General features: G+C 44.1%; 1 protein-coding gene across 3 annotated transcripts in view; it reads right to left on the bottom strand.

The window, feature by feature from the left end:
* The window catches only part of KCTD15 (potassium channel tetramerization domain containing 15), a 45,908-nt gene extending 29,549 nt beyond the window's left edge, over nucleotides 1-16,359 (bottom strand). Inside the window, exons 1-2 of one of the 3 annotated variants that reach the window (XM_064459566.1) lie at nucleotides 16,151-16,359; nucleotides 10,109-10,284 (exon numbers count right to left, since the gene is read on the bottom strand). In XM_064459566.1, coding sequence (XP_064315636.1) covers nucleotides 10,109-10,272 — 164 coding nt within the window. In that variant the 5' untranslated portion in view covers nucleotides 10,273-10,284; nucleotides 16,151-16,359. Of the gene's footprint in view, nucleotides 1-10,108; nucleotides 10,285-15,595; nucleotides 16,109-16,150 lie in introns of those variants that run through there. The other 2 variants (XM_064459565.1, XM_064459567.1) reach the window with 2 other exon arrangements.
* Nucleotides 16,360-23,722: the final 7,363 nt, after the last annotated feature.

The following is a 23,722-nucleotide window of genomic DNA, read 5'->3' as shown; positions in this document are numbered from 1 at the left end:
TGCAGTTCAATTCTAGCTCGGCAGCTTCTTTCAGCTAGCAAATTGGGTTAGGAGAGCCACCAACCTGGTGTAACTCTGTATCAATGGAGTTATACCAGGGATGAGAGTGACTGACAATACCTACCTGTTTCAGTCATCAGATTATATGCATTTAATGTCAGTACAGCACAAGGGAACAAGCTGATGTGCTGCAGGGACTAGGTAGACTCATCAATTTATTACATTTCATGTAACAGAGAAACTTGGCAGAACCAATGTGGCTGGCAGCAGCATGGGGCACAACCTGTGTCAGCGACAGCCTGGCATCCTCCACACCACCTTGTTACTCTGTGCTCGAGAGATCTAGTCCTGCTTATGCTTTCACATATGAATCTTCTGTTTGCATGCCTGCGTATTTCTTCTATTTAAACATGCACTTTGTTCCTGAAGATTTTATTAACCCATTAATAGATTAATTCAGATTTCAGTTATACAGGTACGAATTTGGAGTAACTCCTTCAAAACCAGCGGAGTCATCTCTTTGGGAAGGCTGTCTGACCAGGAAAGGTACATGCGTGCACCCGTAAGTGCATGATGCTTTCTCTTCACTTGCCAGTGGTTTTACACCTTCAGATGTTTTCGAGTCTGAGTACCGCAGATGCCCAGAAGCAGCATCTTACTATACAATGTTCAGGTTCTCGTAACTCCTCTCCACACATCACATCAGTATACATTCCTGGTGTAACTCGACAGAGGTTAACAGGGTTACACTAGGGATTATTTTGGCCAGGTGTATTATTAGAGCAGTTTTCTAAAAGAATAGGGCTTATTTTGTTTCCATTGATGTTCATGGTAAAATTCTCATTGACTTCACTCAAAGAGAGATTTGGCCCACCGAACCAATATCCAAACCACCTCCACTTATTTCAGTGAGAGTAGGCAAGGAATTAATAAGGTCCAATGTATTTTTAAATCTTAGATTTCATAAATGATCACAAGCATGTAGGTCACAAAATATACACAGAACGACACCTACGACAACCACCAGTGGGATCATTAAAATAATTAAGTTAGGCCTAGAGACAAATTCATTTCATAACAAGTTCCTTGCAAAACAGACACCCCCTTGCTTCAGAATCTAGGGAGTCTGTTTTATAAACTTCCTAAGTAGTTCATGAAATATCCCCCTAAGCAGACCAGGTCTACTTGCCATTGCAGGGTCTTTATAAATCAAAAGTTTATAAATCAAAAGACAAACACCAGTGACGTGTATTCAAAGACCAAACATGAAGAGGTAATGCCTCGTCTGCTCCACTGGTTCGGTGGTTAGCTGTGACCTCAGGACACGATTTCCAGTACAAAGCTACCGAATCCACCTCTTTACATAACTCCTCTCCATGTGATGAGAGAGCTGGATGCAAAGCACATGAAGAAGCCATCAGTAAAGGAGATTCCCCTTTGTTTTAAGCGTAAAGCTGCTACACCTGGGAACCTGAGCACAGGTACAGTACTTTACACCATGCTCATCGGCAGAAAACAGCCTCCACTAGCAGCATGTAAAAGGAGACAGGCAGCTCCTACAGCATCCTGTGGGAGTGGTTTCTCAAAATATGCTGCTAATGCTGTTCATGTTACCGCTCTGAAAATGACTGCTGAAAAATACTTAAATTCTGCTGCTGGCACCAAAATGCCCTGTCAGGTGAGTGGTAAGCAAAAGTAGCAATGAAAGAAATAACAAAGTACCTTACCAACTAACCTCAGAACCTGCCATAGTATGCTAAACAAAAAAAAAAAAAAAAAAGGTAGAATTTTTTATTTCCTTGTCTGCTGGCTTCTCTTTGTGAGTTTTAATAAACCAGACTAGTTTTCAACCTGTTGGGTGGGAATTACTAACGTGCTATGTGTAAGTCGGCTACAGTCACGTTATCATTGCAGAAGAAAGGGAAGAGCAAGGAATGAGGCAGGGTCAGCTGTGTTTTGCACTGAAGGTACTGGAGACACTGTTCAATGTTCATCTTCTAGACTCCTCTCAGTGGCCATAGTTGACATCTCTCCGGACCACAGCCAGGCTGCACAAGCTCCACAGAGGTGCCTGTTCTTCCTTTTGGCTAGCCAAGCCAAATAAGCTAGTATCTGGATAGGAACGTGCAATTTTCTCAAATTCAGGCTTTTTTGAACAGCCTGTGCCAGGCATAGCACCACAGCCATAATTTTATTTCTTTTTGTGAGATGAGTGTTGGTTTGCTATATTCTCCTCTCCATGAATAGCATGGTCTGCCCCTTCCTAGATGCCATAATACCCATTTATGCCTAGAACTCCACACAACCAAGGCTGCAAATGTATACAGAGAAATAATAATTTCTGAAAAAGTGTTCATCAGAGACTAGCTATGCAATATTTTCTTGTACATTTTATGAAATATTCCAAGTAAACACACAAATAATTCATTCTTCAACAGGGCCCAATCTCAGCACCCAATTACAGTAAGATTTGTACTCCCAAAGGGTAAACTCTGCTTTCCTCTCCAGAGCCTGCGGGCAGTCCCTGGGCAGTGGCTGTGCTGGGCAAGGCAGCAGTTATGATGTCCAGTAAGGAGTAAACACCTTTATCACAGCAGACAGCTCAGCTCTGTTGTGGCTCCCTACATGCCAGTTGATAGGAGATCCTGGAGAGGTGGATACAGACAAATCTGAAGAATCAGTTTCCATAAAAATTGCTTCCCTCCTGTCCCCCCAGGTCACTGGAGTGAAGGGTTACAGGGTCTATTCTCCCTTACCACCAAAGCTGCCACTCCACCTCAGTAGTATGAGGAAATCTGCTATCACAGTGCGCTTCCATAGGCTCTGCCAGACCCTGAATCCAGGACTTTTTCCCATTAGTGAAACCTAGAGACAGAGTATGTAACATCATCATTCCCAGCTGTAATTAAATCCCTGTTACAGATAGTTTTTATTTTCCATAGAAGCCAAGCCACGCGTCCCTCCTCTGGCACAGGTAATGCCCTGGTGATCACAGACCTGGGACTGGTGCAACTCCTGCCAGAGCAGCTCTGGCCAGCCTGTCTGCAAGAGGAAATGGTTCCTCACCTCCACCCACTATGCTCTGCCCTGCACACCACCCGGGAACTGTGCTGGATGAATCCTAGCAGCAGTGCACATCTGCCCATAGGAATGAACGCTTCACACCTTTCCTAGAGCTTATCAAAGCATTGCATGGACTTGCGTGACCTCAGCCACACAGCACCTGTACAAAACAGCAATACTTGGCTTTGCAGATGGGGAAAGACCAGTTCATTAGCAGCCTGACAATGACAGTTCCTTTGCTTGCTCCAGTTGCCACTCCAGTAAGTGCAACATCCACAGGCAGAGTGGGGCTAAACAGAGGATGGGAAGGGGAAAGGCCCTTTTTAAGGGTTTTTTCCTTAAGGGTTCTGCTGGTCAAAATTGCCTTGGAAACCAAAGAGAGATTTGCTCAGTCAACAACCAAATATGAAAAACTCAAGAGTTTTATCTCTAAACTGCAGATGCATGAAATGAAACCAAAAATTATTTCAACCTCCATGAAAATTCTTATACTAACTCAGAAAAGGCACTGCATATAACCAAAACCTCTGGTTTTCGGCTCCCTTACTTGTTCTCATCTGCAGTGTACACCTGACTGCCTTAAACAACGGCAGAGCCCCAGGGAGTGCTGGCAGGCTCACCCCTCCGCAGAGCTGCCATGCTGGCGTGCAGTGTCGTAACGCGTGCGCGGTGTTCATGCACTGTGCCCATAACCTGCATCTCTGAGCATTTGTAATGTGCAGGAAAAACACTTACTCCTGCCTCTTCAGGTGTTTTGCTTTAAAGTCTGTGTACGGTTTAAGTTCACAACACCTATTAAAATTAATGAGCTTTGCGCTACAGCTCACATGCAGGCACATTTTGTAGCACTTTGCCTGAATGTGGGCTGCTGGCTCTGACTCAGAAACTCTTTGTCTTCTGGGTAATATACAGCACTTCATAGCCCGCGAGCACCAGAGCCTGCTGTCACCCCACAGACAAGGCACTCGACAACTGACCTCAGTGGGAAGAGCGGTACCTTATGAAGGGTGAAACGTACCATGGCAGCATGCTCACCAATGTCCTTCACTGTGCTTAAAACAGAGTCCATTTAGCAGGTGTGCAGGGATGAGAGAGGGACAAGACACTATAGAGATGCTGGATGGATGAGCAGCGTGGAATTGCAGTGGCATGGAGAGGTCTGGGAGACACCTAAGTCAGGACAAATGCTACCGATGATGCAGTGGTGCAGGACTGCTGAGGCACAGGGCTGGCAGGAGGCTGTGCTGGCCCAGGAGAGCAGACCACCTCTGCTCCAGACTGGGATCTTGCCCTTGAATGCGCTGTGCGTTTGCAGCCACCAACAACCTCTGGTTATGGACGAATCTGGCCTTCACTCCATTTAACCTGTCTGGAGTACAGATCTTGTTTAAGGACTGATTTACACCCTAACTGCCAGCCTGGGGTAAGCAACAAAATTTGCTAATTGGACATTGTTTTCAGGCAATAACATGAATAATACACAGGTTTGATGGGAAATTAGCAAATAAGTTAGTGTAAGAGTGACACTGGATTGATCCTACATGAGCAAGAAATGTGAGATGTCCTTAGGTATGCTAAGTCTAGAGAATTACATATCCTAAACATATCCAAATTAAGAATTTCTCTGCTGCCAAGTAGTGCAGAGCAGGACCAAGTACGGAGCCCTTAGTGTAAAGGATGATGTGGAAAATCTGTCTTGTACATCTCGGTAGGTGTTTGAGCTCATGAAACCACTGTATCTGGCTATACAGGGTCAGTGGTCATGTTCTGTCAGGGGCAATAGAGGGGTCCTAAAGCTTGGTGAAGAGCATTCCCCTGAACTCAGTCCATCTTGGTATGGCTGTAGGAACTTGGGGAGAAGAAGGTCTCAGGAATCAGTGCTGAGCTCCAGCAACCAAAGAGATGGAGGTACTGGGGGAAAAGGTAGGGGAATTGAAAACCACAGATGCCTACAGAGTATCTAGAATCCAAAGGTCATGCTTGGTAGGAGAGCTTGTCTGAGGGTGGGTCTATACAAGAATGAGAGTTTGTTTTGTCCAGAAACATTCAGAGAAGAGAAGTGTTTTAGGGGACTCCTCTGTAAATCACTGAAAAAGTCCATGGGTTCAGAGGAAAGTGAGGCAGGAATATGCCTGGAAACCTCTACTATGCCTTGTAACAGCTACAGTTGTTAGTTTCTGAAACAGCTAATAAAGCCTGTGTTGGTTTTCTTTAGAGGACAGAGCCCCCAGAGAATGGGGTGCCAAAGCCCAGGTGCTCCAAAACCTGAGATCAGGACGTGCACTATGTTAGCACTGGCTCTGCATGCCCTGGGCCACGAGGCCTAAAAGCTCTTTTTCCTGAAGAGGAAAGGCTGGGAGCAGAGATGTCCCAAACATGGTGTGCTACAAACTGTCGGGGAGGCTCCCTGCCATCTGTGTCCCACACCATTCCCACCTAGACATCGCTGCTCCAATTTTTGGAGCTCACTTTTGTCACATGACTAACGCTAGCAAGAGCTTTTATAGATACATTTCGTACAAAAGAACATACGTATCTCTAATAAAGGGTTATACAAATAATACTAATTAACCAAGAATGTAAGGTAAACATATTTACCTTTTATAGCAGAACAACTCACAAACAGCTCACAGCAAGTCTCTGAATTAAAAACACTACTCTGGGCTGCAAAAAGGACAGGCTGCTGATGGAAAATCTTGCTCTGCTTTCTAACAGAATTTCAAAGTGATATCAAAATTTCCAGTGAAATTGAGAAGCTGGGGCTTGCTGTGGTATACAGGTATCTGGAACTTCTTTTCCACCTGAAGTCAATAAGACATCTGCCACTGAGTTCAGCGGGCGTAAGACTGGAGGATCTGGCAATGTCTTTGGGTATTCCTGACTGCACCTTAGGAGCTTGGACTTTTGGTGTGGGTTTGTTTTTTAAATAAAATAATTGTCTCACTCCCTTGAATAAATACAGTTTGCAACTCACTTTATAGATCTGCTAACACTTTTGCAGCCTTTACAATTTGTCATATAAATCCTTATTCAAGTGTCAATGTGTGAAGGGTCTGCTATAGAGGTCCTCTGGGTGAAAACATGAATTAAATTTCTAGAGGAAATGCTCTCAGAGATTAATAATTTGTCTGCTTAGCCAGTTACTTTAGAAATAAAATGTTGTCAGTAAGAGTCACCAGACTGAATACAACAGGTTTTTTTTCTTTCTACCTGTAACTCGCAACTACCAGAGTTGGGAGTTTTGGTGGGAGAACTTGCTGAAAATAAACTATTGAAACTGAGCCTTAGATCCAGGTAAGAAAACATCAGCCTCTTTTTACCACCAAAGCTTGTTAACTTTAATGGCAATTTTGGGTATGCACAGAAAGTAGCCTCAAGTCGCTATAGGAAGAGGGATTAATAATATTATTTCTGAGATAATTTCCATAACCATCATCATTATGCTGTTGTTGATTTCAGTTTCTTTTATATGTTTCTCATTTTCCTTGCCTTTCACCCTCTGAAAGGCCAGTTTTCTTTCCTGTATGGTGTTTCATTCAAAAAACCAACTGGAAAGGTGTGTAAGAATAGCATGTAAGGTGAGCGTGAGTGGTTTAGAAACCATCTTTGACAGTGGCTTTTTAAGCCTCTTCTCCTTTGACACACCAGTTGTGCGCTACTCAAGTTTTCTCCTTTTTAGATGACAGAATTTATGTAGCCCATAAAAATTTACTGGAAAGAGGGTGTCTACCCCCTTTAATGCCTAATCTGGCACCCTTTACTTATGCAAATTTAATCAATGGACAAATGCTCTTCTCACAGCAGCTGCACTAATAAAAACAACATCAAAGACTTCGCCAAAGTTGCTCTGAAACAACTCTGGGATCATTGAAATGCAATATTCAGCCTCCAACTTCAAATCACCAGCCATTCACCCACGTGAGTACAACTTCCAGAATCATGTCCTTTCTCTCCCCAAATTAGAGCCAACCACATAACTTGGGAACAGCCAAGCAGAGCCAGCCGAGTCGGCTGAACACAGTCAATGCTAACAAATTACAATAAGGAATGTATCACGCTGCCTGCTGTCAGGTGTAATTTATATCATACCAGAGGGGTGACTGGAGAGCAGGTATAGGCAGGAACTGGTCATACCTATACTTGCTCCTGCTGGGCCTGATCTGGCAAGCTGCTAGGAGCTCTTCCCTCCCACTGAAGTCAACATGAACTGAGTTTGTTCAGGACATAACAGGATCGGGCCACCTCAAAATACTATGGAAGGATAAACACGATTTGATGGTTTATTTTTTTGTGTTTTCCATTAGCATGCAACGTCCCTCTGCATGCATACCCCGATTGTATTTATACACATGCTCACAATCTGTATGTGTCCATAAACATACATATACGGTATACACTACAAGCTAAAATCCTCCTTAGGATTTTGGAGCACAGAGAAAGAAATAGAGATTTTAACACAAAAAAACAGGAAGCTTATTCCCACAGCTTTCAATTTTAATGAGCACAAACTATTTTATGGGACTGGAGCTAAGATTTAGCAAAACATTTCAGCATATGCTTACATCTTTGCTGAAATTCTATCTACAAATTTATTTGATTTCTTAAATTTGAAGCTTTTAAACTCACGTGCAAACCAAGAATTTAATATGCTGTCCAAAATAATCCAGAAAGCTCTGTGCGCAGATGAGTATGGTCATGCCTCTCTATGTGGCCGTGCATATTATCTCTGAGCATAAGCTCAGAGCATAATGCTCTGGCGTTACCTCCAGATGTCTTGCTCAGAAAAGCCATATCCTTCCTACTGCACCCGTGAGAGACCTGGACTTCCTCTCGCAACCAAACCACTGCAAAGACAGCCTGTGCCTTACGGAAGATATACGCCAGGGCAGTGAAGCACCACTAGGAGCTCCAACCATCCCCACTGAAGTAACTGCAAGTACCTTGCCTTAACCAGGAACAAGAGCAGGCCAGACTCAATGCAGGGTAACCAACCAAGTCTATTATGCAGCACTGCAGAAAAATTAATTTTTTCTTAATTTAAAAAGAAACAATAATAAATTATGGTGTACCCTTCATCCAGCTTTATAATGTATGTAGCAACATGTCCTACTTGGGATGCTGGTGAAGGGTTTTCTTTTGCTATAGAAACATATGAGATTTACAGATCTCATCCTGTGAGCCCTTACTCCAGTGAGAACTGAAGTTTGAGCAGCTGACAAAGCATTCAAGCCTTATGAGATAACGCAGCAATACAAACGAAAGACAATACACAGGAAAACATCAGGCAGCACGTGAGCTTTGGTCAGCCACAGTTTTGTACTTTCAGTTTAAACAAAGTACAAAACCAGAAGAAATACACTTTTGTTATTAATCAAACAGGAGAAAAAGGTTTTACAACAGTACTCTACTCTCTTTAAATAAAATCCATGAATTTATGTATATTCTCCCAATGCTTTCATAACTGAAGCTTTTATTAAGTAAGTCTGATACGGGGCATATTTTAAAAATGGTGTCAGCAGTTATATTTTAAAATGTGGAAACAGATGTGCTACTCTAGTACAACTGCTGAATCTTCTCTGTATTTTTTTATACTATGAAGCACTTGCCTGCTTCTCTGTTATAAATCTCTCCCCACTGAACAGATTTCTTCTCTATGATTAAAGTAGTACCACACAGACATCATTAAACAGACACTGTCCAGAAAAGCCATAGTTTTGGCCTGGCCATAAAATATAGCTATTTTAATAATTGTTTCTTTTCCATAGAGAATTTCAGCAGCTCCCTTTCCTTGGAATGAAATCACAGCCATATGCTTTATGACATCAGAGGCGTTTCAAGGTGTCTCCATAAATGTCATTTATTGCTTGGGAACCTGCCAAATCTGTGCAAAAATTCCTACTTATTTTCAAGGAAAAATCTTCAAATGAAACTAGAGCTTTCCACTGGTTGTCATACCAAAAAACCAAATCTACCCCTTATGGAAATACTGGCCATGCAGGTAGCAAAACCTCTGGCAACAAAACCTGCTGACGTGGGCTCTGGTTTGCTTTTGAGTCAATAGTGCCTCCTTTAACCATTCTGCTGGGTACCCTGACACTGCACGTCCACTCCTTCTCTTGGTTACATGAGGCACTTACCCTTCTGAAAAATAAGCAGTGTGAATGACAAAAAGCTGAAGTGGTTTAGTGTCATAACTGTAAATCAAAATCAGATATGTCTAAAGGTACTGCTCTGATTAATGTGTTTTAACCCGTAACACAGCGGTCCCTTCCACGCTACCGTCACAGGCCGGATGCTGCCCAGGATCCCCCATCCTTCACAGCGCTCAGTACCCTGCAGGACTGGGAGTGGGCAAATCATAAGGACACTCTATGTCATATACACAAATATATTCTCATGCCGCATCTATCGATAATTTGGCATATCTGGAGTCTCTCTGAAATAATGCTGGCCAGGTCTAAATATGTCTTGCCGGACATGTCACCGAGCTGTCCAGCACAAATCAGCTACTTTTAAGCGTGCAAAGATTCAGTCCAATCTGTAGCTGCAGGCAGACAGAGCAGGTCGGCCGGCCACTGCCCAAAGGAAATGACCGCTGTCACTGAGGCACACAGCTACCACTGAGGTTAGGATTGTGGCTGGCCAACAGAAGCATCCATTAGGCCCAGTGTAACAGAGCTGACCTGTTTTCCTAAGGAAGATAAAAAAGATTTTTTTTTTCCCTAAATCTTAAAGAAAGAAGTTGCTTGGTACAGTTGGAAATAATCTAGGGCAGCACACCAACAGGTGCTTCAAACGTATCGGCAGAGTACAGAAGACATTGAGAGAAAATGAATAGACTCTCTAAATAATACATAAATTTTACAGGCTTTTTTTCTGTAGAACCCCAGTGAAGTTACTGTATAAATCGGAAACTGAATTATTCATAACTGGCAAATATATATAATAAATTGTATTTCGCATTGAAATATTCCTCGCAGGTACACGCCTCTTTCCATGCAATGAACAGAAATGGGCAGAGAGCCTGAAAACACCGAGGTCTTACCTGGAGTCTGGGTACTTTGTCAAGGTAGCCAGGCTGCTGGTGTACATGTGTCCTCCTACATCGATGTGCACAGGAGCGTTCGACTTGGTGAGTTGAGCTGGGAGAGGAATTCCTTGAGCAGCCAGAGGAGAAACCGGGGACCGTGTTAGAGACAGACGGGACATGCTTCTTCCCTCCTGCAAAGGGAAGGCAAAAAAGAACAGTTTATCTTAAATGTAGCAGTGTGCTACCTTTCTTTCCAGTGTGATCACAGATCTAATCAGATCATTTTTGCATCTGCCTGATCACATATTCAGCTAACAAATTATTGCCACCACTGTAATTAAGTGTATTTGCATCATTTTCTTCAAAGTACCAGAGGGGAAGAGAAAGATGCTTATTAGCAATAAGAAATCAAGAAAAAAATTTTTCAAGGTGTCAGCCTCAAGGGGCATAAAACAAACTGCAAAATTCTAATTAAAGGTCGCGGGCTTATGTGTTAGATGTGAAATATCCCCTGACAAACGAATAACCAATTTGTGAATTGGGATTCAGGGGTTTTTGCAAGTTTGTCTCAGTAACGAGACACCTCTAAATTAGTGACTTCCTTAGTACCTAAGGCATTTAGTTTATACACGTAGTAAATTTCACATCAAACTAAGATCAATTTTCTGGTTTATTTTCAATAATTGTGAAATAAATGGATAATTTTCAGTTAAGCCTTAATATCAGACATACAGAACTAATAAGCTTTCAAATTGAAAGCAATTAATACCTGGAAGCAGCAAAACCAGGATGATATATAAACTGACCCACGCGCTCATGACAAGACACATTAGAAACTACTGTACAATCTGGCATGTGAAATTACAAATTCAACAATCCACCTAATGTTATTGCCCTCAAAATATTTGAAAATTTGTGAAATTTCTGAACTGAATCAAAAAATCTTCCGCTGACATACAAAGCAAAATATACTGAAATGTCTTAAAAATCAACGTGATAATCATAGCAACAGAAAACTCCTCAATTCTCTTCTGTAAGAAAAGCACAGCTTATTCTGCGTGAAATGTGTGTCTCAAAGGTGATTTCAGTTAAATCGGTATAGACAGCATACATGTCAAACGGAAAGAAAACCTTTTATAAAAGTTTAAGAAAATGTCCATCCAGTCTCCCCATTATGGGTAAAGCAACATATGCAAAACATTACAGTTGAAGACATCTCTGAATATAATCTAATTTTCTTGGTATTTTGTTCTGCAAGCATGCTACCAAGCATCCAGGCTCTTCCTGACATCTGACAAGCACTTTACATGCAGCACTGCAAAGTGAATTCCCATTTCTCCCACATTACTTTGACAATGTTTCTTAGAAATCTAAAGCTGGTTCTCGCCTTTCTCTTAGCAGTATTTTGCACAAGATGCCTGGCTATGCCACTCGATGAACATACAATTAGGAGCATTCTTTGTGAAAAGAAAAAAAAATCTGAGCTATATAGAAAGGGATTGAAAAATCTTAATATTCATCTGGACAGCTTCACAAAGTCATCACATCATCTCCATTTACTGTATTTCATCTTGGTTAGCTCCTAAGAATTTCCTGCATCTACAGCACAGAAGTACATCACCCCATTATGAATCCACATCCTTTTCTCTTCAGAGGCTGGACGGACATCTGCACTGAACACGAAGCAAATACCAACTCTGTCCTAGGACTTCTGTGTCAGCCGATGCAAAATTGGGCATTAACATTTTTACTACAGCACCACCTTCAAGGAAAGTGACTGAATCCTTTCATGACTGAAGATGTTGCTTTCTTGTTTCCCACAAGAGCCTGTTGTGGGCAATCTTCAGTAAATATGTCATATAGCACAAATAAAAGAACTTTTAAAAACAACTTAGTATGTAAGTAACTACAGTATTTTAGCGACATGTTTACTAATCTGTGGATGCCTCATCTCTCTGCCAACACAGACAAAGGGTTTTTTTTCTTCTTACCAAAGAGCACTGTAAACTCATGTTCACTCTCTACTCCTTCACTTAAATGAAAGGGTCAGAGGATCCAGGCTGAATGTCAACCCTGTCTTTGTTCAGACCCCAACTATTATCACTAATGATAAAGGTACAGACCTCACGCGGTACAGAGCTGCCTTAGAAATACATCTCAAGCAGTTTCACAAAACAAGTGCCTAATTAGGGCTCATCTGCACCCCTTGTTACAATTTCCAGATGAAATCAAAGGACTTCCAATCCTCTGTAAACGCGTCTTACATTTAACCATTTGTCTTGAAATACAGACTTCCATTTTAAAATATGCACAGATAGCTAAAGATCAAGTGATCTGAATCTATTTGTGCATATTTAAACACTGCTGCTATCTTAAGATTTTGTTTAATGTTAGTATACCAGTAAACTCCTTGATCTGTAGAATCTGAGATTCTCAGTGAGGCCATACTCACACAGTAGATATTTAATTTATACTATTCACTGGAGGGACCTTTTGAACAATCCGCTGCTTTTGGCATCTCTCAGCTAGAGCATGTGTTGAAAAAACCACTTAATTATAGAAAATCACTGGAAAGCTAAAATAGTTCTCGAACTTTTATGGCTTTTCATACTTATTGAGGGTGCCACTGGCTTTTGGGGGGAGGGGAGGAGAAGCAGAATTAAAACAGAGGCTTCTCCCCTGGTTGGAGAGGATTTGTATTTAAAAAAATGAATCCTACGTTTTATTAAAGTTGTAGAATTCAACCATTTTCATATGAGCGAATTATCAAGGTGTATAATTGTTAAGTGCTACATAAAGGGCACTGAAACATTCCTATTGCTCAAAAAAAATAAATACCCCTATTTCTTAAGGTACCGTAACCCTCTTTCTAATGACTCCTTCCTCTTCTCAATGTAAAAACCAGCTAAAATTCATCACACTGAGTAATGTACTTATTTTATGCACAAAGCAAAAACCTAAATGTATTTATCTGGTGAAAGTCTTTATGCACATATTTTCTAATACTGATGTGAAAATTAAAACCTTAAGGGTAAATATCATAGAAACACTAACAAACTTCATTTATTAAACCATGTAAAATAATCCTTGCTCTTTAGTTGCCTACACCAGGCTACAGCATCCCAACTAGTGGCACAGGCAATAACCCTGCTCTAATAAGTAACACAGGAACCTGCTGAAGGCAAAATCAATAGAGCCCGATTCCCAAATTATCTGAATATTTAGTTTTTCAAACATTACACACCAAGATATTTCAGAGCCAGCTTATCTTTTTCTGCCTTTCTAAGCTAACTGCATAAGTGCTGCTTGTAAAAACTATTTGCCCATGCAAAGTGAAATAATCACAATGCCATGCTCATTTACACACAAAATGATTTTGTGTCCCATTGTGCTCACAGTTGTTCAGCTCTCTAGGGGTGATTAAACTAGCTATGCTGCTACAGCTTGAGATGATTTCACTGAATCGTTTCTCCATGAAGTTGCTTCTTTGCTAAGCTGTTATTTTAACCATAAAAGGTAAACAGAAGGCAGTTGTAAGAGCTCCATTCAGCTCCGTGCCCAGGGCTATAACCCTAGGGCAGAGAATGCTGAAAGACTGCAGAATTTTCCAGGGTGTTGCCTTTCTTGCTCTAAAGCCTTCAGGAATACTGTTCATTTAATACACACTCTAGATGATACATTTCAGATCCTACTAAAAGAAAGACTTCAAAAGTGTAAGAACTTTTGGGCGGATGAAGCTTTCCCACCTCTGCACATAGCTCGGGGCCATGGTAACCAATACTGCTGTTGATGCTGGGGAAATACAGTAGAAATAAACTGCACGGAGCAGAGCAGACAGATAGGGACAAGGGAGGTGAAAGGTTGCAGGAAAGAAACCGGCAGCAGTCTGGAAGGGATAACAAGAAAAAAAAAGGGGAAAGAATGAAAAAGGAGGCGGCTCTGAAGGAGGGACAAATTTAAATCAAGGAGCAGGCACTAAAAAGCCTACAGATGGGAAGCAAGACTAATTAAGGATGTAAAAGCGCTTTGTTGCTAAAGTTTATTGTTGCCAGGATAAAAATTAATTGAAACTAATGCTGTTATTCACTCGTGCAGTTTAATTCCTTCATGCGCATTTAAGACGCGGAATGAGAACGGCAGGTTTAAGGACCTGCCAGGCAGCGGCTCCCTCCGGGGCGCGGGGGCGAGGGCGGGCCGGGGCCGCAGCCCGGCCGCCCGGTCCCGCCGGCGGCAGGACCCCCGCCTCGGCGGGGACCGGAGCAGCGCCGCAGCCGCTCCCCTCATTGCATTCCCGGGGAAGCTCCTCTCCGTCCCCAGAGACCCTTCTTTCTTCACCAGCGGATCGGCGGGAGCGCTCGGGGGGAATCACCCCGGCAGCCCCGGCCGCGCCGCCCGCAGCACGGCGGGGCCATGCCCGGCCGCAGGACGTGCCCCGCCGCCCCCGGGACTCCGTGGCACCGCCTGCGCGTCCCCAGCCCGCGTTCGGCGCAGCCGGAGGGGCTCAACTCCAGACTTGGCAATTACCTTTGTCTCTATAAACAGGGACGGCGACCGCTCGGGTCAGCCTCCAGAGCCAGTGGGAGACCACTGCTCACGCCGTGAGCCGAGCCTAAAGACAAAGCGGGGACGGGGGCTGCAGACCTCGGGCCCCGTGGCTCCGAAATTAAAAACTCCGTAAACATTTGCACACACCTCCACGCTGCTTCACTGAACACTGGACCGAGTGACAGAGGAGATCGTGCCCAAAACTTTTAGCGGGGAGGGGGGGAGCTCTCTCTGGAGCTCTCGTTACAAAAAAAAAAAAAAAAAAAGAAAAAAAAAAGAAAAAAAAAAAGCTTTCTCCTTAGCCCCCCCCCGCCCCCGCAACCCGCCTATCTCCGGCAGTCTCCAGTCTATTTAGTGCAACTTTCACGTCATCCAAATGCCTTTCCCTACTGATGGTCAGGGAAATCACCAGCAAGCAACGCACCCGGTCACTCAACTTCTGCCTTTTTCTTTTGAACACACACTGTGTGCCCAAAGGTAAAATTCAAAAAAAAAAAAAAAAAAAAAAAAGAAAAGACACAACATGGCGTCCTTTACTTATTCCCACATAACAAGAAAGGAGATGTCTTAGATGAATGCAAGGAAAAAAAAAAAAGCCAACCCCGAATCCCCGATCCTGTACATTTTCCGCGCAGCCAATGGTGGTGAGCATTAGCCAGGCTAATGTATTAATTTTGCAGAAGTGTGCCACATCGCATGCAGGAGCAGAAATGCAAACTATAGCCTAGAGTGGTTTGAAGTCTACCCCAAACCAAGCCTTCCACTCTCACTGGCGCCAGAGTTTCATTCACAGCCCGCCCGTGTTTTCCATACGCGGCGCTCCCTATTGTCGCCCGCCTTCCCTTTGTGCCGAGCCGCCCCGCCGCCAGCCCCCGCGCCCCGGCCCGCGCACCCCGCGCCGCGGCACCCCGCCCGCCCGACCCCCGCGGCGCGGCGCGGCCGCGGCTCCGCGCGTACCATGCGAGAGCGCGGAGCGAACCGCGCTGCCTCCGCCGCGCTGGGGCTTGGCCGTCTTCAGAGCCGGGGCCGGGGCGGCAGCGCGGGCACCCCGGGCCGCGGGGCTCCGCCGGCGCTGCCCATGCTGGAGCGGAGCAAAACAAAACATACACACGCACGCACGCACACACTCACACACGCGCGCACACACACAGGCACACGCAGCGCTATCAAAGCGGGGCGGCTGCAAACGGGTCCTGTAGCTTTAAAAAAACACCCCTCCGCCGCTTCTCCTCCGGAGCCAAGAGCCGAGTTAGTTTCAAGAAGAGGCACTTTCCAAAAAAAAAAACAAAAAAAAAAAACCCACAAAAAACCACCAGAAAAAAAAAGAAGGGGGGGGGGGAAGAGCGCGAGAGAAGGCGCGAGCGTGCCGCGCGGCGCGGTGCAGCGCGATGCAATGCGATGCGATGCAAAGCACGGCACAGCAGAGCAGAGCACGGCGCGGCGCGCGCGGCGCGCTCCGACCCCGGCCCCGGCCCGGGCAGCCGCGGGAGCCGCCGATGCCGCCGTCCTTACCTTGAGCTCAGAAGAGGTCTGCGAGCCCTGCTTTGGCTTTGGGCTCTGTGTGGTTTGTGTGTGGATGGGCTCGGCTTTTTGCTTTTATTACTATCTTTGCTCCGCAGATCCTGCTGTGATTATTATTATTTTTAAGGCTTCTCTCTCCCCTCTCTCCCCCTCTTGTTTTTGCTGCTTCTTTTTGTATTTATTTTGTGTGTGTGTGTGTGTGTGTGTGTGTGTGTGTGTGTGTGAGGGGGGGGAAGCCTTTAAATGAAACTGCCGAGGCTGTTATGAGAAGAAAGGCAATAATCCCGTCTCTAAATAACAGAGGGAAGGGAGAAGGAGGAAAAAAAGCGAATTCTTGCTCAGGGCTTTGCAAACGCCTGCAGGGCAGAGGATTAGGCTACAATTAGCTCAGCCCTTTGCTCTCGCCCTAGCTAATTTTGCGATGAAAATTGGATATTTTCCCCTCCTTTTGGTGAAGGTCTCCGGATTTATCCCCCCCCCCCCCCCCCCGAATAAAATAATATACAACCCTTGAAAATGAAATAAGGCTGGGAAGGCGGCTGGCGCCCCAGCCCGCGCCCCCGGCGCCGCCGCCCGCAGAGCCCCTCCGCGCGGGGCGGCGCGGTCCGGGCGGGAGCCCCGCGGAACCCCGCGCAGCCCGGCCCGGCCGGGGGATAACGGTTCGGTGTTGGGGAGGATCAGGCCACTGTCACGTCCTTCAACAGACTTACTGAAAAGAAGGAGGAAAAAGGGGGGGGGGGGAAAGCTGATTTTAATCATTGTCATTTGGTCTGATGTAATATTTCCCCAGGCATTTTCAACTAGGCATAAATTTTCAGCTCCCAAATAAGTAACACAGGGCACGTTTCTCACATCTCTTGACTCCTCTGTTAGAATTAGGGTAGCACCCACTCTGCACTTGTTGATAAACTAGATCAAGTTCAAAAATAAATAATAAAAAAAATAGCCCCGGCCCCCCTCCTCCCCCGCAGCACCCAGCGCCGCCGGGGTGCGGACGGGGGGTCTCGGAGGCGGGGGTGGGGGGGCTGCAATTATTCCCATCCATCCATCCATCCATCCATCCATCCATCCTGCCTCCCCCTCCCTTTCACCCTTTGCTAATGTCTCGCATTGTAAACGCCAAATTTCCTGTAGGCCATTAAAACCAAATGACGTCTATCGACATGCATTGTGCTATTGCGGAGCGCCCTGGCAGCCCGCCCCCGGCCAAAAGCGCCATTTCAATTAGAGCGCGCGGCGCGATGGCGCGGGGCTCCGCGGGCGGCTCCGCGGGCGCGCACCGCGCCGGGCCCGCGCCACGGAGGGGGGAAGGGAGGAGGAGGACCCACACACCCACGCAAAAAAATAGAAAAAAAAAAAAAAAAGCCCTCCCTCAACTTTCAGCCAAAGATGCGGGTCTGCCGATGCCTGCGCGTTTTTGCAAGCCCCCGCGGGGCGTGCGCGCCTCGCTCCGCGCTGCTCCCCGCGGAAGAAGTTTGGCCGCGGCTGCGGGTTCGCTCCGCGCCCTGGCGGGCGGGCGGGCGTGGCCCCGGCGCTTGGCCGCCGGCTGCACCCCGCGGTTCGGGGGGGGGGGACAGGCGGACGGATGGACGGACCCGCTGCCTACCGCGCCCGCGGAGGGGCGCTGGCACCCCGCGGGCAGCGGCGACTCGTCGGGCTGCAGCGCCTACTAGCCGCCGAGCGCGGCCGCGCAGAGCAGTTATGCAACGCTGCGCGGCTGCCGCAAAGGTCAGGCCGCGCTCCCCTCCTCCCTCCGCGGCCGCGCTTCCTCCGCGGGGTCCGCTATGGGGCCGGAGCCGCCCCGCCCGCCCGCCCGGCGGGAGGAAGGCAGGCAGGACCCCCGAAAATTGAGGGACTGGTGTTTTTTTTTTAAAGTTCTCCGTAGCAGGAATAAACAGAAACTTTTCTCCTAAGGGTAGCTTTTTTTTTTTTTTTTTTTTTAGAGTACAAACTACAGGAGAAGAGGGAAATTTTCTCATTAAAGTTACATCCCTGCAGTTAGTTCAATTACTTGATATATGCAGAAGATGTTGTAAATTTAAAGATTTAAATAGCTTACAAAGATGCCGGAGGCTCCATCAGTTAATTTCCTTAATTTATGGATTTTTAGCTGAGCTTCTGAAATGAAAAGGAGAATGAGAACTAGGTCAGCAGAGAGATTTGCATCCAGAACAGACTAAAATTTGTTTTCCTTGACCATCCCATCAGCCCAGGTGTGATCCTTCGCGGGGGTCACCGTCCAACCTCTGACCTCGGAGCTGGGACACCCTGCCTCTGAGAGCGTGGCACAAAAGGGTGGACTTCATTCTAAAATAACCTCCGAACGCAAGCGTGTCCCCAGACAGCTGCCTCACCTGATCGCTGGACAAGGCTGTAGCCTAAGCAGCCTCATTTCCCCAGCACTCTGGTCAACAAGTGGATACAGGGAGGATGAGCTCCACTGAGACTCAGTGACCTGTCATGCAGCACGAGTTTCACAGAGCTTTTCTGTAGGGGTGCAGGCGGACTATTTAGGATGACTTGGCATCATAATTTTTACTTCCTCTGTGAATTACTAACTGGTAAATGAAAAATAAATATGAGAATCTCGAAGAGCACTCAGAGCATAGTAAAAATAGGATGCTTCTGCACTGAGGCACAGTGAAGAGGAAAGAGAAGATCTAAAACTACTGCACTGAACAAAAAGTAGAAATTATTTTCTGGCTTATCCCAACACATCTGCGACAGGTACCATTTAATTGTGCTGCATGGAAATGGAATGCATGGCTAATAAAGATTTGCTTTGTTTGTTTATTTGTAGATCAAAGCAAAGACACAGTAGCACTTGGGATGAAAAGGCATGCGCATGGTACGTAACTTGTGTGGGATTGTTTTTAGGGTATCTGAGAAAAGGACAATGTACTTGAGAGCTTTGAGTTTTTTCTTGCCTGTATTAATGTTGAGGGTAATAAAGGTACGCGTTACAGCTCTGTATGCACCTACTCATTTCTTTCTTCTCACTCAAGTGTATGAATGCCTTTCTGTTGTTGTGTTTCAATATGTATGAATATATACATATGAATTAATACTTAAAAGATTGATATAAACTAAACAGTTTTAGGAAGCAACATTGCAATATGATTAGTATTGGTGTTCATGATTTAACATTTCTTTTCCCACTAGATGAAGTTTCTAAGATTTGCAAGGTACGTGTCAAGGACGGGTATATAAATGGATTTTTATTTATTCACAACTCCAAGACTAATTGCTTCTCTTTGCCTGAAGGCCAAGAGATTGGTTTTAATATGACACTTCAAAAGTATTCATAGAACTACAGAGATACTAAGTGTCATTGTTTGAGAGAAATCTCGCTATGCTACTTGTGACCCTGAAAATAAAATCTTCCACTGTATTTTGAATCCTAATGTTGTTTTTCAGAGTTTCACTTAAAACTCAACTATTAAGAAGTGTACAAAGGAAAATATTAAATAGTATGTAGTTAACAAAAAAGAAAAACCACTGTTAGAACTGAATATAACTTATTTTCTCAACAGCTCTATTACCCTCCCTATAAAGCAATACAAAATTTAGAGCAGAAGATTCCTGAGCTCAGTTGCAGGATATTATAATTAAAAGTGAGAAGTTATAACTTATCATAGGTGTTTTAAAGGTTGGCTTGGCCAAATGCCAAGCATGTGTTTAATACTTCACAATAAATACTTTGATTTTTTTTTCTTACCACCAGTTCTCTGTATTCTGTGCAGATGCTTAAAAATGGAATTGGACAGAACCTTTCTGTAACCTGCTTTTTATCTAATTACTCCACAGTTCGCTTCCATTTTTTCAATAAACAGGAAAAAATAAATATATTGACACTCTTAAGACAGCATGAAAGAGAAGCCCGTAAAGAACCCCAGTTCATTTTTCTCCATTTTTTTGTGTTTTCCAAAAAATAACAAATTGTGTATATTTTGCAGGACAGAAAAATTACTAGATTGTGAAAAGATGCAGATTTGAAGGAGTATAAATTTCCTGTCAAAAAGATGTTCCAAATATATTTTGAAATTATTGGATTTGAAATTCATTGACTGTGTGAAAGAAAGTATCAAGAATTGAAAAATAACATTGAACTCTTCTACACAGTCCTATATGAATTACAGTAACAGCAACTTCCAGTCAGTGGTGTTCTTGAAGGCCCTTGTATGAATTTATGCTAGTAGGCCTCATCCTGTCTTAGTCCTTACTCTTTTCTGTATATTACGTGTCTTATCTTGAGGTTTGAGCCTGACTCCATGATTTCTTGTATTACATATCTTAACCTGAGGCTTGATCCTGGCTTCCTGGTGATGATATCGATATTCCCACTGACTACAAAAAGTGCAGGGAGAAATCCACGGACTGCCTGACCCTCCTCTCTAAAACACACCATGCTCTACGGGGCATTTTAAGATAAAGCTGTAAATAAGACAGAAAATGGATCATTTCATGAAATGTTTAAAGCAGATAAATGAGAGTTAGGGGTTTGTTCCTTTAAAACAAAGGAATCGATGTCCAGATGTAGATTAATACTCTTCCCAGTAGTAAGACTACAGTTAAGACACCACTGTAGTCTAGATGGACTTTCATTTGGGGAGAGAAGATGTGAGTAAGAAACTGGTTCTTCAAAAGTAGTTGGGCTCCAGTGCACCTCCAGTTAGCAAAGCCTACATGACTTTGTTGCCTTCAGTGAGGTTTCATGGATGTGACTGAGTTTAGCCCTGTCTCCTAGACCACAGAGGCACTGGGGAGGAACACATCGGAATGCAGAGAGTAGGCAGCCATGAATCCTATGACTAGTACCATCGTTTCCATCTCTGAAAATGAGATAGAAGCAGAAGGTGTGGAAGGCTGATGTTACAAATGTGTTGAGCTGCCGGAAAGGTTTGTTCTTGTGAGAAACCTGAAAAAATTAAGCACCTTGAAATCCCAACACTTGCTACCGTCAGTTGACATGTAAGGAATAATAAAAAGGAAGAATTAAGGACATCTCCCAGTTGAAGCAAGTTTTCAAGCCAGTTGCAGTGCCAATCATTCTGGAACAGGAGCTTGGCCCAGGGTTTGCTAATTAAGTCAAATAATTGTTTGTCATTTGTAGGTAGATAAGGGATTTCTGGGGAGCAGTACGCATGACCATGCAAAGAACAAAATCTGACCATTAGGAAATCACCAAGTCTTGTCACTCTTTTCCCTTGAATGCTCTTCTATTCTTTTCAAGAAACAGCTTGCTGCTGAGTGCGTTTACAAACCATTACTTTATTGACTAAATACAGATGTACTGGTTTTAAAACTATCCATTATCCAGTGCCTAACTCATGACAACACCATGATACAAAGAAATAATCTGCACTGGAAGGCCAAGATGAAATAGCTTGTCAGGAAATACAGTGTAGGAAAGGTTTGCCTGTCTCTTCTGCTTCCAACCAAGCCAAAAATAGTTTCCAAAATGAAATTTACTTAATCAAGACGTCCCATGTTAGTGTTCAGTGTGGTGTTTCTCAGTTTTATTCATTGCCATTTTGTTGTGTGCTCTTACTCCTCTTCTTAAGCAGTTACAGTACTGAGGAATATTTTTAACCTGTTTAAGTAACGTGCATGGCATTAGTTTTTAGCTACTTATTAAATAAAGCTTATCCATAGTATGTATGTCACAGAGAGGGAAAAACATTTTTATGGCTGAGTGTAATCCATTCATTGGTTTATTAGAGACACAAAGTACTCTGAAGAATGTCACAAATCCACATGGTGTCCCTGAGAGCTTGATTTTTGCATATGGATCGCTGACTTAGCTGAACGATGTATAAAATCCTGTGTAGCCAGGCAGCTCCCAACTGAATACACTTCTAAGGGAGGTTATACGCATTGCTTCTGCCAGCAAAGGTCTGGAATATGTTAAACTGCAAAAATATCACTTAACAGAATACAGAGAATGAAGAAAAGAGCCATAATGGCCCTTTTGTATCAAATCATTTACTGGTTTTGGGATCTGTGGGCACAGGCACATCTAGAATCATAGGTGAATTGCTTCTTATTTACATAGCAGCGTTTCAGCACACTTTTTCTTTGGCAAATAACAGACAGAGGGGTCTGGATCATGCATGGCTGGGACAGAACCTGAGAGAGAAGCAGCTGAATAAAGCATCATGACAATGACACAAAAATGGAAGAAAAAGAAAACGGAGCAAATTCTTCCAGATATGGAGGCCCTCTGTGATTCCAGAAGGGGACAGGGTAGACAAAGAAAGACCAGGGAAAGTCTAATGTCAGTGGTAGGGAAGGGAATATTCCCAACCATTCCAGTTTCAGATCTGCTCTAAACAAAAGGCGGTACAAGCCGTTGTGACCCCCAGACAACAGGCTGAGTAGATAGATAAATTCTTCTGGGAGGAAAGGGAATGACCTCTCGGCTGCTAAAACAGAACTTCAATTTAACAGCACATGAAGATGGGATTAAGCACACTTTTATGTTGCAAAATATCTAAATAGAAAAAAACCCATATCTGGAAGGCGGAAACTAAAAAATTGAGTTTGTGATGTTTGTTGGATGAAATGAATAGTGAATTGGAGTTTGTGGGACTGTGACAAACTTGCAGATTGAGAACAAAATTCATTACTTCTAACAGTATAAAAAGGGAGCAATAACAGTGTTGTGGTCTTGGATTTCTGCATCCTAACCCCCTGACTGGTTATCCCTGCCCACCTGTGATGCAGTCGGGCTCAACTGGAGTGTTTCCATCACACGCGGTGGTGGGAATGTGCTCCTACCAAATGGGTGATGCATAGCAGTGCTGCTCTTTCTGGCCTGCTGGGGAGGAGAACTGAGCTGCAGCCCCTGTGCCATTGTTTTAGCACAAAGAAGATGAGAGCTCTGAACCTGGCCAGCTGGGCAAGAGCCTATCCAAATCCTGCTATGCCAGAGACCCTTGGAAAGGAGGCAGTATGTCAGACATATGGTTGAAACATGCTGTGCTCCAGCCATCCTCAGCTAGCGTATGGTCTCCCGAGTACCACTGCCAGCTGGGCTCTAATTTACACTGGGCTTGAGAATCAGGGACCTTAGCAGTCTCCCTGATGGTCTCTTCTCCTTTGCTTCACTGATTTCAGATATGCAGATATTCGGAGCTTTTAATTTCTCCTGCCTGGCATCCTTTCAGGCAGACACAGGGACATATACTTCTTTACTTAAAGAGTGTGTTTGGTTTTAAAAACAGAGACGAGTATTCTGTGAGAGTAAAATTTCAGAATCATGACTCTGTAAAAAATTTAATATCCATGGTATCATCTCAGATGTTGTGCAAGTATGTGAAGTTAATAAAACAAGCATCCCCAAAAGTCTGATACAGAAACAGCATTGCCAAGTAGTAGAAAACATACTTAACTGTTCTAACCTGTATTTTTAAGGATGCATGAGCTTCAGCATAATTTTTCATGGATTTGCACTCTTAACTTCTTAAGCATTGGATTATTCCACATTTCTAGAAAGAGAACAGGATGCCTTTTTTCTTGTTGAAATAAACTCCTTACTTCTCATCATGAAGTATGTATTGA

This window comes from Phalacrocorax carbo, chromosome 8 (assembly GCF_963921805.1).
Source record: "Phalacrocorax carbo chromosome 8, bPhaCar2.1, whole genome shotgun sequence".
Classification (NCBI taxonomy): Eukaryota; Metazoa; Chordata; class Aves; order Suliformes; family Phalacrocoracidae; genus Phalacrocorax; species Phalacrocorax carbo.
The sequence above is the reverse complement of the archived record's forward strand: the minus strand, read 5'-3'. Positions and strand labels throughout refer to the sequence as shown.